We start from the raw sequence: 18,645 nt of genomic DNA, 5'->3' as shown, positions 1-18,645 counted from the left end.
TCATCCATGTCTTATCCATGTCTTAATTAAGCTAAACAAATGCTTCTTGGTTTCTCTATCAGGTACTAAGGAATTCTGTCAAGATAATAAATAGCTATCATCATAATAGAATACCTAATCAGAATACCTAATCAGAATACCCGATTTCTTAAAGAAGACATTACCTTATTTCAAGGTAATATAAGTCCACAAACCAAAAAACTGGTTGAGAGACACTAAATTGATATTAAATAGAACCATAAACAATAAACTATAAGCAGAAAATAACAAACTATAAGCAAGAAGAAAGGGATAGTAACCTGAGTTAGACTTGATGTGGGAGATGGGTAGGTTTGAATCGGCGTTGTACAAGTAGAAACCAGAGACTTCAAAGTAACTGTAAAATTAAACACACACACACACGATGCAGTTAAATACAAATATCATAAAAGTGAAGGAACTATATGCAAACTGTAGCACAAACTACAATGATTTTAGAAGTAGAAACCAGAGACTTCAAAGTAACTGTAAAAGTATGAATGCATACAACCATCATATATCCATACTAACAAACTACAATGATTCTAATGAATGATTTTCATTAGAATTTAATAAAGTACAAAATTAAAGTTAAAAATAGATAAACTAGTTGGAAATATTATTATATGTAACACCACTCTAATAACCCGCGGCAAATAACAGTATATTAAATCAGAGTAACATGTAGAGAGGCATCACAATTTCATAAGTAATAAAACACACGTCGGTACATATCATGCATTCACTGAAACAACTGAAATTATAACTCATTAAATAAAATCATGTTTTACACAGCGGAATCAAAAACATAGAGTCAACATTCATCATTAATGTATCCGACTCAACCAACAAAACCAATTAGAGTTATAATCAACTCAAAACAAACGTGTTCCCAGTGTTACATCTACCAGAGCATGATACCGACACTATAACTAAAAACCGACTTATGAGCTAATCCTCACCAAGTCGCGCCGCTATCCTCAATCTGAAAATGACAACAAGTAAGGGTGAGTCTCATCACAGTTAACCAATGTTATTGCATCATAAATAATAACATATCATAGTTATATCATTCACCCAATTGTTTCATATTCAGACAAATCATCATTCACACATCCACAGATAAATAGACAGTCAACATGTAACATATATCATTATGTTATAAACAAATCATGCACATGTATGAAACTGACACTATGCATGTGGTACCAATCATCACCAGTGGAATCATCCACCAACCGATCTATCATCATCCAGATACGGCCCTGCCAGCACAAATTCCACACAATGGGAATTCTGCCCCCCCACTGAATCCTCTCATCATATAGGATTCAGCCCATGCTTGTGAATGCATGCAACATATATATAACATACTTTCATCATTACCATTCTATGAGTAGCATCATCTATACTCATTTCATCATCATCATCATCAACACTAAGCATGTTCATATATACATTGACATCATTCAATACAATCAATCATCAGTAAACCATAGCATCACATCACAAGGTTTACACAATCTCAAACAGCATGCAAACAGGCCTACAAATCGAAAGTTTACACATCATCGAACTTTCCAGAAAATCACAAAACAGAAATTTGCACACATAGCGTCCATACGCGTATCATGTTGCCCATACGCATCCATACGCGTATCACCATGTCTCATACGCGTATCATACGCATTTCACCAGAACTCAAAATGGCCTAGAAACCAACCCATACGCGTATCAGCCTTGCCATACACGTATCACCAGAATAATTTTCCTCTTTCCAAATTCCCATACACGTATGAGCATCCTCATACGCTCTTATACGCAAAACACCAGTACGTGGTATTTGGGACAGGGCAACTGCGTATCATACGCGTATAGCCCATTGGGAGTGTCCCCCATACGCGTATGACCTCATCCCATACGCGTATGGCACTGTTTCATACGCGAAACACCAGAAAAAGCCCAGAACCTGCAGAATTCGTAACAGTCCAAAACCCATTCGTTTTTACTCATACCAGTCCACGATTTTGAGTCTAAAAACCAGAAAAATCACATCTAAACAGCATACGAATTCGCCCATAACCATAGTATATGATCCCATAATCAATTTCATTCATCATACCCTAAATCTATCAGTTGTTAGGGACTAACAGTCCAAATTCAATGATGAACACAGATGAAAATTCAGAATATAGAATCAATGGATCCGATCATACTCCTAATCCATACTATCACCCATAATACGATAAAAGAGATTAAACGGAGAGTCTCCCCTTACCTCAGATAAAAGTCTTGGTTCTTGGTCTCTCCCTCTACAGTTCTCCTTCACGTTCCTTGTTCCCAATTCTGTTCTTTCACGTTCTTTCTTTTCCAATTCCCAATTCTGATTATTTTATGAAAAATAATATTAAATGAGTAAGGGCTTTACTACACCACCCCCCCCCCTCTTCTTACTAATCTCTCACATGGCCCAAATGCCATCAACCATTATTTCTATTATTTCCACAAAATTCTTAATAATTCCAATTATTAATTAAATATCCAATTTAAATTAATAATAAAATTATACGAGTGTTACATTATACCCCTCTCAAGTCTCTACTATAATATGCTTTTTCTTTGTCCTCAATTCAATTATATATACTTATAGCTAGCTTTAGCTTTGGTATGTAATGTAACTATGGAGTATATATATTATTATAGATATACTATCCTACACCTCTTATTCTATAATACTCCAAAACTACTTAGACTCACTGTAAGTAATATGCATATACAGTGACCAATTGATATTATCATTATGATGTTGTTGCAAAATGGATTATTAGCAATATAGGAGAAACTATATGAATCTATGATAAAAACAGGTATCATCCAAATACTAATGATATGTGAAAAGTTAAACTTTGATAGAGACAAAGACGGTGAAATGTGATGTTGAAAAGTTCCACATATAGAATGGTAGTAAAAGTAGTATGAAGTTTTTACAGCAAAGTTACTTATTTTCAAGTCTGAAAATGCATACAGCCATCATATATCCATACTAACATTCCTAACAGAAAAAATCACAGTTCAAACCAAAAGCAATGCAAGAGAACAAGTCAAGAAATTCACTCATTTAACCTCGACTACTAACTTGTTCATTCAAGCATTAAAATTAACTACCATATAACTAACTTCCCTAATTGTTTTATAGTAGCCTTAACAGTTTAAACCAACTGCTTTTTTCCCATTAGCATAACAACCTAACAGAATAGCCTTCTACCCGTTAGTAACAAACTTCACCACAAACTTAACTGACTCATAACGATTTTTCAGTACTAAACTAACTACAATTAGAGAAAAACCTATAACAGAATTTACAAACTAATTCCACATCTCAAAGAAGCCACATGAATATCCAAATACGCAAACAGTTCCATACCAGTTCACTCTAAATCATCACAGCCCAGCAATGGTTCGTAAGCCAACAAACATGAACAAATCGACTTCAAATCAACACATAGTAGTCCATACAATACCACTTCGTATTCGTTTTCAGAATAGCCTAACTACGTTTTCAGTACTAAACTAACTACAATTACAGAGAAACCTAAAACAGAACTATAAATCGTGTACCTTCGTCTTCTCTTCGTATTCGTTTTATGGGCAGGGTTTGTTCTTCGTTCTAGCTTCGAATTCGTTTTCTGAGCAGGGTTTGTTCTTCGTTCTAGCTTCGTCTTCGTCTTCTCTTCGTATTTGTTTTTCTGGGCGGTTTTGAGGATGAGATACGGTTTTGAGGAGTTTTTATGGAGTTTCTATGGAGTTCTGGGCAGCGATGGCAGCGATGGTTCTTCGTAATGAAGTTCTGGGCAGCGATGGTTCTTCGTAAGTTCTGGGCAGTGAAAGAAATTAGGGATTATGAAACACTATTATTTTGATTTTAAAAATTTTAATTAATGAAACAGCTATGAAAGCGCTTTTAGAAAGCGCTCTGGTAGCCCTGCCTTTACCAGCGCTTTTTAGGGTAAAAGCGCTTTCGTACCCCCCCCCTTTAAGAGCGCTTCTGAAAGCGCTTTCATAAGCCACCTATATGAGCGCTTTTTGAAAGCGCTTTCGTACCCCCCCCCCCCCTATAAGAGCGCTTTTAGAAAGCGCTTTCGTAACCCCCCTTTTAAGAGCGCTTTTTTTGCGTGTTTTTTTATTTTGTTTTTAGCGAAACCTATGCCAGCGCTTTCTCCTAAAAACGCTTTAGTAGGGGTGCTGCTAAAAGACAAATTTGGCATAGTGTCAGAGGGAAAAGCCCAAGAAAAAGTTTGAAAAGAAGAAAGGCTTAGTGGCTACTTGGGATGACTCAGATTCTTCTGATCAAGAGTCAGACTCTGAAGATGAGCAGGCAAACATAGCGCTGATGGCCACTGTTGATGATGAATCAGAATCTACATCAGACTCAGATTCTGAAGAGGTATTTTCTGAACTTTATAGAGAAGAGTTAGTTTCTAGTCTAACTGAACTTCTGGAAATCAAGACTCAACTTAGTATCAAATACAAGAAGCTGAAAAAGCTCTTTGCATCTGAAACTAAGAAGCTTGAAATAGAAAATGTTGAACTTAAGGAAAAGGTTTAAAAACAATCTAAAGATGTTGAATCATCTTCTAGTTCAGAAAAATCTATTCCAAGCATGAACAATATTCTTAAGGAATATGACTTGAGTTTTAGGAAGTTTCTATCTAGAGGCATAGGCAGAAGTTAGCTAGCCTCTATGATATATGCAGTTAGTGGAAACAAAAGATTTGGCATAGGATATGAGGGTGAAACCCCATATAAACTTGAACCTGTTGATGAGATGAAAATCACATACAAACCTCTGTATGATCAATTCAAGTATGGCCACTCTCATTATATTAGGCACACATAACATGCCAAAAGTTTCCACATTACACACACCAAGAAGCATGTTGCACATTCTAGAAAATATAAAGTTATTCAGAATAGGGAATATCATGTTGTACCTCCTGTTAATTTTCATGCTAAACCTCAGTTCAATCAGAACTTGAGGAAGACTAACCCAAAAGGACCCAAAAGAATATGGGTACCTAAGGAAAAGATAATTCCTGTTGCAGATATCCTTGGCAGCCAAGAAGACAAAGGAAAACATGTCATGGTACCTGGACTTTGGGTACTCGCGGTACATGACGGGAAAAAGGTCTATGTTCCAAGACCTAGTGCTTAAATATGCTGGAGAAGTGAAGTTTGGAGGGAACCAGAAGGGCAAGATCATTGGATCTAGAACCATATGCATTGGTAACTCTCCCTCTATAACTAATGTTTTGCTAGTAGATGGATTAGCTCATAACTTATTGTCCATAAGTCAATTAAGTGACAATGGTTATGACATAATCTTTAATCAAAAGTCTTGTAAATCTATTAGTCAGAAGGATGGCTCAATCCTATTTATAGGCAAGAGAAAGAACAACATTTATAAGATTGATCTTACAGATCTTAAGAATCAAAAGGTTACTTGCCTTATTTCTGTTAGTGAGGAGCAGTGAGTCTGGCACAGAAGATTAGGTCATGCTAGTTTGAGAAAGATTTCTCAGATTAACAAACTTAATCTGGTCAGAGGACTCCCTAATCTGAAATACAAATCAGATTCTCTTTGCGAAGCATGTCAGAAAGGGAAGTTTTCAAAACCTTCATTCAAGTCTAAGAATGTTGTCTCTTCCTCTAGGCCGCTAGAACTTCTGCACATTGATCTTTTTGGCCCATTCCAAACAGCATCAATCAGAGGGAATAAATATGGATTAGTCATCGTAGACGACTATAGCAGATGGACATGGGTAAAGTTCTTGAAGCACAAGGATGAGTCACATACAGTGTTCTTTGATTTCTGCACTCAGATCCAATCTAAGAAAGAGTGTAAAATCATAAAGGTTAGAAGTGATCATGGTGGTGAATTTGAGAACAGATTCTTTGAAATTTATTTCAAAGAAAATGGTATTGCCCATGATTTCTCTTGTCCTAGAACTCCACAGCAAAATGGAGTTGTAGAACGAAAGAATAGGACTCTACAAGAAATGGCCAGAACCATGATCAATGAAACCAATATAGCTAAGCATTTCTGGGCCGAAGCAATTAACACTGCATGTTATATTCAGAATAGAATCTCCATAAGACCTATTCTTAATAAGACTCCTTATGAATTGTGGAAGAACAGAAAGCCCAACATTTCATATTTCCATCCATTTGGATGTGTATGTTATATTCTGAGCACTAAAGATCATCTGCATAAGTTTGATTCTAAGGCACAGAAGTGTTTCCTTCTTGGATATTATGAACGCTCTAAAGGCTATATAGTATACAATACTGAAACATTGGTTGTTGAAGAATCAATCAATATCAGATTTGATGATAAGCTTGGTCTTGAAAAGCCAAAGCAGTTTAAGAATTTTGCAGATATAGATATTTCTAACTCAAATCATGAAGAACCCAGAAGCAAGGTTTCAGAAGATCAAGTTGCTGCTTCTTTAGAGAATCTCACAATATCTGAAGATCCAACACCCAGAAGATCTTCTAGACTCAACTCTGCTCACTCAGAAGATGTTATCATTGGAAAGAAAGATGATCCCATCAGAACAAGAGCATTCCTCAAGAACATTGCAGAATGTCAATTTGGTCTAGTATCTCTAATTGAGCCAACTTCTGTTGATCAAGCTCTGGAAGATGCTGACTGGATAATTGCCATGCAAGAAGAACTAAATCAGTTTACAAGGAATGATGTTTGGGATCTGCTTCCAAGACCAAAAGGATTTAACATCATTAGAACTAAATGGATCTTCAGAAACAAGCTAAGTGAAAAAGGATAAGTTGTAAGAAACAAAGCCAGACTGGTTGCTCAGGGCTATAGTCAGCAAGAAGGCATTGACTATACAGAAACCTTTGCACCAGTGGCCAGGTAAGAATCTATTCGCTTATTAATTTCATTTGCCACTCAACATAACATCACGCTGTATCAGATGGATATTAAGAGTGCCTTCTTAAATGGTTATATAGATGAAGAAGTCTATGTTCATCAACCTCCTGGTTTTGAAGACTCTAAGTCTCCAGAACATGTTTTTAAAATAAAGAAGTCATTATACAGACTGAAGCAAGCTCCTAGAGCTTGGTATGAAAGATTAAGTTCTTTCCTTCTGGATAATGGTTTCACTAGAGGAAAAGTGGACACAACTCTCTTATGTAAAACCTTTAAAAAGGATATTTTAATTTGTCAAATATATGTTGATGATATTATATTTGGAACATCTAATGCTACACTTGGAAAGGAGTTTGCTAAGTCTATGCAGGCAGAGTTTGAAATGAGCATGATGGGAGAACTCAAGTATTTCCTTGGGATCCAGATCAATCAAACTTCTGAAGGAACTTATGTTCATCAGACCAAGTATGTGAAAGAACTTCTGAAGAAGTTTAATCTTTCAGAAAGCAAAGAAGCAAAGACTCCTATGCATCCAACATGTGTATTAGGTAAGGATGAGGTAAGTAAGAAGGTAGATCAGAAGCTCTACAGAGGTATGATTGGATCTCTTCTATATCTTACTGCTTCTAGACCTGATATTTTATTCAGTGTTTGTTTGTGTGTAAGATTCCAATCAGATCCTAGAAAATCTCACTTAACTGATGTTAAGAGAATTCTGAGGTATCTGAAAGGTACTACTAATGTTGGTTTAGTCTACAGAAGATCTGAAGAATACAACTTAGTAGGATATTGTGATGCTGTTTACGCTGGAGATAGAGTTGAAAGAAAAAGTACTTCTGGAAGCTGTCAGTTTCTGGGAAGTCATCTGATCTCTTGGTACAGCAAGAAGAAAGCTACAATTGCCCTCTCTACAAGAGAAGCATAATATGTTGTTGCTACTGGATGTAGTACACAGATGCTCTGGATGAAGAGTCAGCTAGAAGATTATCAGATATATGAGAGTAACATTCCTATCTTTTGTGATAATACTTCTGCTATTTGTTTATCTAAGAATCAAATTCTTCATTCTAAAGCTAAACATATTGAGATTAAACATCATTTTATTAGGGACTATGTTCGGAAGGGTGTTCTTTCTTTAAACTTCGTTGATACAGACCATCAATGGGCTGATATCTTTACAAAACCCCTTGCTGAAGATAGGTTTAAGTTCATTCTGAAAAATATCAGTATGGATTTATGCTCAGAGTGAAAGGATGAGAAGATCTGATATATGGATTAGATTTGAAATGACCAGTTATCTTTTCCTATCAGATATTCTGAACTTGTTTATCATTTAGATGTTCTGATTCTGTTATTGCTAATGTTTCATATGTCTAAGTTGATTCAGAATTTCTTTTAAAGAAAAACAGTTGTCACCAGCTATTCTAGAAGATGAACACGTGTTCACTCTAAAGGGACAAGCATGCATGCAGTTGATGAGACGCTGCCCTAGGTAACTGTGCAAATCATTTCAAATATCATGTTTTACCCTAACGTCATTCAACATTAATTGTGATTTGATTCAAATTCTGTAATCTTTCTCATTCAGAATTACATTGCATAATATTTCACATCCGTGGCTATATAAACGCATCTCACATACATTTCATCTCTTTTCTCTCTCATTCGATATTCCTTGTTTATGCATTTTTGCCTCCTTTTCTCTCTTTTCAAAAACCCTAAACCGAAACCCAGTAATCTCAGTGGTGATTCAATGGCTTCATCTTCAAACGTTCAATGCAAGGTATCATCTTCAAGACAAGAACAACAAAAGAAATTTGTCACTGTTCCATTGATGACGTGTTTGATTCCCTCCGATGAACTGGAAGTTCTCTGTGAACCTATGGTGGATTTTGATAATCTGCAAGCTCGTGATTTCAAAATCAAAACAGGCATGTTGGTTCAAGGATGGGCAAACTACTTTGATCGTCTAATTGGACCAGTTTATCCTGCTTTGGTTAAGGAATTTTGGATTCATGCCACTGTTACTCCAACTGCCATCATTTCCTTCGTGCTAGGTCATGAAGTAGTTATCTCTGAGAATCTAATAAGGAAGCTATATAATCTTGAAGGAACTAGTGGTATTACTGGTTCTCTCCCTGGAAGATCTAATTGGGAGAAGATTAATCCAGAATTGTTTACTAATGGTAAAAGTTCTCCTCACGCCACATATCTGATGCCTATCTACAGGTTTTGGGCTAAGATCATTATGGGATCTCTCTATCATAGAAGATCAACGAACTCTGCAACCTACATCAGTCAAGATCAGTTAGTCATCCTGTACTGCATTGGAAAAGGTATGAGAGTCAATCTTCCTCATATTTTGTTTCAACATCTGAAGACTAATGTTGAAGAATCAAGAGAAAAAGAACGTCTGTAGAATCCTAAACTGAAGAAGAAAACAATTCCTTCGGGGAGATTGGTATCAGACATTCTGACTGAAAGTGGTCTGATTGAGACTCTGAGAGCAGCTGGCTCTACTCATTTGACTGCAGTTTGTGGAAGCATTTTGAATGCTCACACTCAGAGGAGAATGCAACTTATTGAGAAAGTGACCACAACTCCTAAAGCTCCTTCTGATGTTCTAACAAGAAGGAATCCTTTTGGTAATTTCTCTGCTTCGTTCAAAGAAGAACTATCAGAATCTGTTAAGCTCTTTCTGGAGTTCTGTGTTAAAGACAACTCTACTGTTGATCCTATATGGATACGTGGTAGAACTCTTCCATCATTGGAGGAACTACAGAAGAAGGATAAGAAGAAGAAACAGAAGAAGCTGAGGAAGAAGGTTCTGATGTAAAGAAAGCCAAGAAGAAGAAGAAATCTTCAGGTATCGTTATTTCTGAATCTGTACCTATTAATAATTCTGCACAAGTATCAACAAATTCTCTCAAAGTTCCTAGAACTTCTGAATAGTTTCAGAAGCTCATAGAGGAAATTGATAATGAAGACACTTCTAGTTTACATTCTACCTCTGACCCTCCCTCTCAGAAAAGACCACCTCCTTCTGATCTTCCATCCTCTTCCACCACCAGAAAAAGACACCGTCCTATTCATTCTGAACCCACTATTGACCCCCAACCTTTAAATGTTGTCTTTCCACAAATCACTTTTGAAAATATATTCTCAACCACATCCATTCCTTATGCAATATCACCTTTACAAGATCCTTCAACCACCTCCACAGCAGATTCTTCATCCTCTCTATCCTCTTTTATCACATTTGTTTTGTTCTCAAGAGAACCTGAACCCTATTGTATTCTTAACCCAGACTCTCGTTTTACCCATGTCAGAATCAACCCTCCTGAACCCTCTGTTGATATTTGTTGTGAAATTTTAAAGTATAAGGTCAGAACAGGGTTAGATGCTCTGAAAGCTGCTCATGACTCCAAGATGGATCATGTTGTTGCAAGCAAGCTGTGGAGAGTCATTGAGAAGGATATTTAGGCTGATTTTCTAGATATCAAGAAGAGATGCTTGACTGATGCTCCTGGACCTTCTGGTTACTTTTTGGAGTTAGATGATGGTAAGTACTATCATCCGATTGCAAACTGGACGCCAGCAATAGAGAAGGAGTCTATTGTTGATGAGCTTGAGGAAGTGCAACCTATGGTTGTGTGGAAACCACACTACAATGTTCTGACTGGAGACTTTTAGTCCCTATTCAACTGGCTTAGGGAGAATTCCTCTGTTAAAGCACAAAATATGGTATATCCAAAAGTTGAATACCCACTAGAACTTGTTGCTCCAACATCTCCAGAGAATCTGGCTGAAATACTTCTTGCTCTTGAACATCCAGACGCTGAGATCCCTGCTCCTGCATATCATGAAGATGTCCTCATGGTTGAAGCTAATGCAAACCCTCCTGCTATGGACAATGGCCTTGATGCTACTTCTGCTGGACCTTTTGTCTCTATTCTGATGAACACTTTGGACAAGATTCAACAGACTCAAGCAACCTTGGCTACTCGTCTAGACAAGCACGAGGATACTCATGATGAGTTCAGATCCTTCATCAAGGATCGGAAGGAAGACACTGCTGAGATTAAGAACCTTCTAGCCGTATTAGCTTCTAAGCTTAGCCAGTCGTAGTCTGTCTTGTGTCTTAGTTTATTTTCTTTGTTTTTGCAGCTGCTTCTATCTTTTTGTATCTTCTGATATTTATCAATGGAATATTATCTTCCTCTATCTCTGTGTGTCTTTTTCATCTGAATCTCTTATGCTTTTTGATGTTATGACAAAAAGGGGGAGAAACATGATAATTGAATTAAGTTATTATATCAGTTGCTGGGATTAAGTCTCAACATTTCTAACATTATTTGCAAGTTTTCTGTCTTTGATAGTTTTTTGCAGGATTGAAGATATTCTGAAAAAAGCTAAACATGAGAAGCAAATACATGGGGAAAAGCAATTCTATAGCTCCTAAAGAATTGAAGCAAGCTTAGTGCTCTGAAGCTTCAAGATCAGAAGCAAGGATTGTTCTGATTCAATTGATTACAAAGAGAAATTCAAAGCTCTGAAGCTGTCCTATGGAAGCAAGAAGCAGAAGCTCTGAATGTTCTGAAGCTCTATTCAAAGTGAAAGTCTCGACTGAAATGGAAAAATACTCAGGGAAGTCTTTTATTTATAAATTCTTCTAGTATTAATTTCAGGGGGAGATTGTTAATCTCAGGGGGAGACATATTCACAGACTCTGATTATATGCTTATGCTATATCTGTGTAATTGTCTTTGGTCATCTGATATTCTGGTTACAAATTCATATCAATTATATATGTTTTTGTCATCATCAAAAAGGGGGAGATTGTTAGAACAAGATTTGTTCTGATCAATATTCTATGTTTTGATGATAACATTATATATGAATTTTGTATAAGACAATGTGGTACTCTAATCCTTTGCATTTTCCATTTCAGGAAATATATAAAGAGTATGCACAAAGCAGCGCTTAGAAGCACTGACTTAGAAGGTTCTGGATGACTACATCAAAACATGCTCTGGCAAGACATCAGAAGATGGTCAAGCAGAATCAGAACATGAACTGAAAGCATCAGGAGAACGAAGTCAGAAGCAGAAGCACTGATGTTCTGAATGGTATCACGCTCAAGCTCTTCAAAGTCAAAAGACAAGAAGATGCTCTGCACCAAGCTGTTGACTTTGAAATTCAAACGTTGTTATCTACAAATCTGAGTCCATAAGAAAGTACAAAATGACAGGCTACTAAGTCTAATCTCTGACTGACAAAAAGAATGTTAGAAGCTACAAAAGGCAAAGTCAGTAAAAGCAGCAAAAGCAGCAAAAGCATGGCTCGAGGTAGTTGACAAAAGTGTGAAACATTAAATGTGGCGTTGTACTTTTCACGCAAAGCATTAAATGCAACCCAACGGTCATCTTCTCTCAACGCCTATAAATAGAAGTTCTGATCAGAAGCAAAGTAGAACACTTGTGCAATATACTGAAATGCTGTCAAATTCAAAACTCACGAACTTCATCTTCAACCTCACAAACTCTTGTAATATTTAGTGAGTGTTAAACTTAGAACTTAAGAGAAATATCACAGTTGTGATTACAGCTTTATTAGAAGCAGAACATACTCTTATAAACGTTATTTTTACATTGATTGTAAAAGGATTCCTAGAGTGATCAAGTTGTGATCAGTAGACTCTAGAAGACTTAGAAGTTATTTAAGTGGAAAACCATTGTAATCAGTTGGATTAGTGGATTAAATCCTCAGTTGAGGTAAATCACTCTAAGGGGGTGGACAGGAGTAGTTTTGTTAACAACGAACCAGGATAAGAATATTTGTGTTCATTGTTTTTATCTTACAAGTTTTTAAAGTCACACTTATTCAACCCCCCCCCCCTTTCTAAGTGTTTTTCTATCCTTCAATAACTGCTATTATTTCCAACTTTAAGGTTTATAGGATTTGAATTGGTGGAGGAAACTTATATGGTATTAAGTACCCATATCTCTTCGAGAAGATGGGGCTAAAAAAAGAGAAGTGGTGACACTGCGAAGGGTATGATCTACATTCCTTTAACGACATAGTGACTCGTCTCTGGGGGTACCCCGAACTAATGGTCACCTTAGGAGAAGGGAGAGATACCAAAACCAATGAAACCCTATTCATGGTAGTCCAGTGCAGGAGCATCTACCATAGGACTAGAAGGGAGACAAGGGTAAAGTTATGGAAATCAACATGGCCTGCATGATCGAGCAGCTGAGGGACATATCTATTTGACCTCCTTCTACTAAAGCACATTGTTCCGACCGAACGAGTAAAAGTGACTAATCAAGGTCGAGTTGAGAACAAATGCCATAATTTTTGTGGCCAACTAGCGGTGGTGTGGCCAATAGGTTAAGTTAAATTCAAGTTCTTTTTTTTTGTAAATAAAAATGATCATTATGTAATATAATTAGTTTATTAAAGAAAAAAATTATTTTCTCTAAATGGTTTCTTTCCTTTGTGGTTATTAAAGGAAACAATGAGTGTGGGGGATGACCAGAGAGATCAAATTCTCATAAAAAAACTCATAGGTGTTGTTACGAGTACCACAGGCGTATGACCAAAGTAATTAAAACCCCATGACACCAACATACATATATACAAATAAATAAAGCCTATAAAATAAAAAATAATTGACTCATCCTCTCTTGGTATCTTGGCACTATAGAGGAGGTGGTGGGTCTGGCAATACGTCGACCTCGAATCAGATTTTCACCTGGGGACATGGGAAGGGATTCGACCCTTATCGGACATACTAAAAATATTATAAAGGTAGGATATGTTAATTGTGACATGAATTAAAAAAATTTAATCATAAATTTATTCAAAAGTTACATTAGAAAAAATATATAATAGTTTAAAATATTAAAAAAAAATAGATTTGTTGTTTTAATTAACATTTTTTAAATAACCTGATAAATATATATAATAATATATTTAAATAAAATTAAAGATTCAAGTATTTCGAAAATATACATAAGTTTTTTTTAATTCCAAATGTTCAAAATAAGTAATAAATAATTTCATGATGATTAAAAATGTTCTAATAATAATATAATTTATTATAAGAAATTTTATCGCGTAATATTCATTTTAAAAATATTTAGAAATTAAAATATCTCTATTTATATGAGTTCTTATATTATTAATTTGTTGATTTTTAAATTATTTTTAAAAGAGTTAAATGCATGAATGTGAGAATTGCCTCCCAGTCATATGATTGATAAAGTAACCATCAAACTATGGACTTTCAAAATTAGAATGATGAGCTTTGTTAGAAAGGTGCATAATTAAATCTATATAGATGATTAACACAAAAAAAAATTTGATACTATGTTACTTGTCAAACTGATTTTTATTTAAACATCAAAATCCTTGGCGTATGACATTCAAGATATACATAATCTTTATTGAATAAAATCCCTTCTAAATACGCTTAAAATGAATATGTATGTTTTATATAACTTTAATAATGGACCTTCTAGCATATGGAGATATATTAAGAGACCATAATGTTGCCTTCATTAAAAGTTTTTTCAACAAAGTAACTTCTAGTAGCTTAATATTTTAAAAAATATGGACACACTAAGAAACATTATGATTCTTTCTCACAACCTTAGTCTTAAGAATGTAGTGTTTGAATTACCTAACTTCTTTGTGTTACTTATTATGGATAAGTGAAATATTACCAAATTTATATGCTTTAAAAAGGAATCAAATTCTTTCTCCATCATAATGATTATAAAAACTCATTTTGCTACTCGTCTTAGAAAATAAATCAACGTGTTTACATAATTACTCAACAAAGAAACTATGTTCCTTTTAGTACTTATAGTGTTAATCCTCAATTTTCTTTATTGAACGTTTTTTTATGTATGATGTTTTAAGCTTCAATTCCTAATTTACGTTTTACGTAATGTGTTCTCTATTCATAAAAAAAAAGATACTGAATCAAAGTCAAGTTAAATATTAATCATATTGTATCAGTATATACACTAATATAAATTACAAATGTGAATCTTTAAATTAATTTATAAAAAAATTAAATAATCACCATATTGTAAATAATAATTTTTCAAGGGATATTGTTTTCCCTTTTATCCATTTGTATTGATATAATTTATTTTTTAGTTTAGTCCAATCAAATTATTTGTCAAATATTTCCTATACCAATTAGCTGAGTCAGTTGGTATACGTTTCAGGCTATCATTAAAATCGACATGATAAAGCCCCCAATTTCTAGAATAGCCCGCTTGAAATTCAAATGTATCAAAAGCTGCCCAGGAAAAGTAACCACGAACATTTACACCAGCATCAATGGCTGCTTTGGTCGCGTTAATATGTGCAGCAATGTAAGCAACTCGATGTTCATCCTTCAATGGATTTGGGGTTTTGAAAGAAGCAATACCATTTTCAGTGATGTAGATTTTGGGGTTTTGGTATTTTTTCTTAATATAGAGTAAGAAGTCATATAATCCTTCGGGATAGACAAAGTTCAAACCGTATTGATCCATGTAGCCAAGAGTTTTTCCTTCCACGTTATGAACTTCTGACATAGCTAAGGCATCAAAATTGTCACCAAAAACCTTGGTTTTATTTGATTCATGTCTAGCAAAGTTAGAAGTATAATAATTGAGCCCAATAAAGTTTGTGCTTCCTTTTAGCATTTTTTTATCTTTTTTTGTAAACTTGGGTAGCCTATTCCCCACTAGCTTTCTCATTATTTTTGGATAATTTCCATGGAAAATTGGCTTTAAAACCCATCCTCGATAGAAATCCATTAGTCTTTTAGCAGCAGCCACATCCTCTGGTTTAGAGCTGTAGGGATAATAACTTCCTGATGAAATAGCAATTCCAATTTCTCCCCCTTGAAGTGCTTGAAATTTTTTTTTGTATAAATTTGATGTTGTAGCATGGGCAATTAGGAAATTATGAAGTATAATATATGCTTCTGTACATATTTTACCCGTAGTTGGACATGCCTCAACAGATATATTATCAATATTGTGCATGTATTGAAATATAGCTGTGACCTCTCCCTCATTGATTGTAGTCCAATATTTCACCCGATCTCCATATGTTTTGAATAAGAGTTCACTAAAATCCTTGAAATGTTTCACAATGGAGCGATTTAAGAAGCCACCAAGTTTTTGTTGAAGAGCTAGCGGATAGTCAAAGTGCATGATAGTCACAAAAGGTTCAATACCATTTTTTAGCAACTCATTGATCAAATTATTGTAGAAGTTGATACCTTCCTGGTTTATACCTCCTTTCAAGGTTCCATTTGGCATTATTCTATTCCAAGATATGGACATTCTATAAGAATTTACTCCAAGCTTCTTTAAAAGTTGTACGTCCTCCTTATAGCGCTTATAATGTTCAATCTTTTTGGAAAACTTATCGACATCTAAATACACACCTTTTTTATGTTCAATTATATCATCCCATATACCAAGTCCTCTTCCTCCTTCATTAGAAGCTCCTTCAATCTGAAGGGCAGAAGATCCAGCACCAAACAAAAAGCCAGTTGGAAATGATCCTCGACTTGGAAAACTCGATGAATTTACGAATTTCAATATAGCGTGATATGTATTAGTTGTAGTCTGTTCTCCATTCTGGGAAGAAAGTGAGTAACTAAGTTCAAATTTGTTCTCCAAGGGAAATAGAACTTGTGCATGGGTGAAAATGTTAGAAATCCAAACAAACAACAAGATTGCAAGAACATTTTTAGAATTTCTTGAAGATGACATTATATATATTTTTGCATTAAAAGATAATTATTGAGGTTGATAATAAATCACAATTATTCAGAAGGAAGAAGAAAACATATTTATACTATCTTTCTACGTGTATGACAACTTGTAAGATGATAATTACTATTTTTCAATAGCAGTTAAAAATGTTACAGATAAAATATATAATTGTATTCTTTTTAGAGTTATTTATAGACTTTCCACCTAGATAAAGCTGTCCCTAGTTTCATGATCGTCATGAAATTTTCATTGTAATAAATTTCTTGTAAGTACCCATTTTCATGTGCTATTTTTATTAATAATAATGTTGCACCACGTGCATTAACACATCACCACATTTTAGAACCCATACAAAAAATAATTTTGCAACATTAAACAAGCACGGTTAAAGTATAATTTTATCAATTATAACTCTTGTTTTGAATTTGAAATGTTACACATAAATAGTGATTCATCTTTGCATAGAAAAAAATTACAAAAAAAAAAATTTTATCATATTTCGGCCCCTGTAACAAAAATTCCAAATTATGTTTAAAATTATCATATGTTTTGATTATTTATTTGTAGATATCATTTTCCTACTTTCATAGGATTTAGGTCTAGTCCCCCAAACATATTTGTTTAATTTTGCAAATTTTAATATCAATAGCTATTTTTTAAATAAATAAATAATTTCTTGACAAATAAATTGAATTATTGTTTATAGATGTGTATACATACATAAGAAACATATAGAAAATATGAGTAATATTTAAAAAATTAAATTAAAAAATAATTTATTATTAGATAAAAATTAATATTAAATATTATATGATGTTCTTATGCCACATGTAAGTGAATATTAATTCATTCTACTTGGAATTCAAACCAAGACAAATACTATTCAAATTGTCTACAAATCGTGTGTATTCTTGTTTTGCCATAGTGTTTGGTGAAGATCAACATACTGTTTGGTGGTTGCGAAAAATATTCTTTGAATTGGAGTGATTTAAAGTCCACCGTAGGATTTAGTGTTTGTTTGTGTATTAGAAGAATGTAAGGAGTTCCCATTGAATACGCTTATAAAGATCTAAAAATAGTGGGAAATTCTCTAAGGAGTAGAGGGACTAGGTCTAGATGTACCCTTGGTTGATAAGGGGAACTAGTATAAATCTTGTGTGTCTTTTATATTCTTGATTTTAGTTTTTTGTCCTTTACATTCATTTTCAATATAAAAACTATCACTCATTCTTGTACCAAGGACGGATCCATAAGTGGTCCGAAAATCTCCAAGCTCTCGATGACAGAGATATTGCACTCCTTCCCGTGATCCCAAAGGAATGAGAGGTAGACAGACTCCTCTCGAAATTCGCCATCATGAGAGGACATAAAATTATGGAGAAGATGTTCCTAACTTTTTGCGAAAAATAAACCCTATGTCCACTCATATATTAGAAAGTAGAATCCCTAATTCATTAGAGAAGCCTCTAAAGCTCCCGATTTATAACATAACTAGAGATCCAGATGAGCACGTCGAGCATGTGAATAACCGTCTAGACTACTACCATGATGACAAAGATGTTAAATGAAAGCTCTTTACGTTAAACTTAATCAATACAACCCGAGCATGGTTCAAGTCCCTCCCATAAGAAATCATAATTTCTTGGTCTGACCAGTGAAAGGCTTTCACCACCCATTTCACCAACAAGAAGAGACAACCAACTACCATGGCCATAGTCAGTGGGATCAAGCAAGGTAAATAGGAAACCTTGTACAAGTATATTGACCATTTTGCCAAGGTTGTAGCAACTATTCGAAGCTCAGATGAAAGCCTCAAATGCTGGATTTTGTAGAAGGGCCTCATACCAAATTTGGTATTCCCATGGAGATGTTAGGGTTTAG

General features: G+C 34.7%; 1 protein-coding gene across 1 annotated transcript; it reads right to left on the bottom strand.

The window, feature by feature from the left end:
- Window positions 1-15,138: 15,138 nt before the first annotated feature.
- Window positions 15,139-16,764, bottom strand: LOC131622623 (beta-glucosidase 24-like; the record flags this gene model as incomplete). The annotated part of the gene is made up of 2 exons (XM_058893664.1): window positions 15,139-16,430; window positions 16,464-16,764. Coding segments are annotated over 2 exons (1,593 nt in total), but the record flags the coding sequence as incomplete, so codon positions are not given.
- Window positions 16,765-18,645: the final 1,881 nt, after the last annotated feature.

Source organism: Vicia villosa, unplaced genomic scaffold (assembly GCF_029867415.1).
Source record: "Vicia villosa cultivar HV-30 ecotype Madison, WI unplaced genomic scaffold, Vvil1.0 ctg.000034F_1_1_2_unsc, whole genome shotgun sequence".
NCBI lineage: Eukaryota > Viridiplantae > Streptophyta > Magnoliopsida > Fabales > Fabaceae > Vicia > Vicia villosa.
The sequence above is the reverse complement of the archived record's forward strand: the minus strand, read 5'-3'. Positions and strand labels throughout refer to the sequence as shown.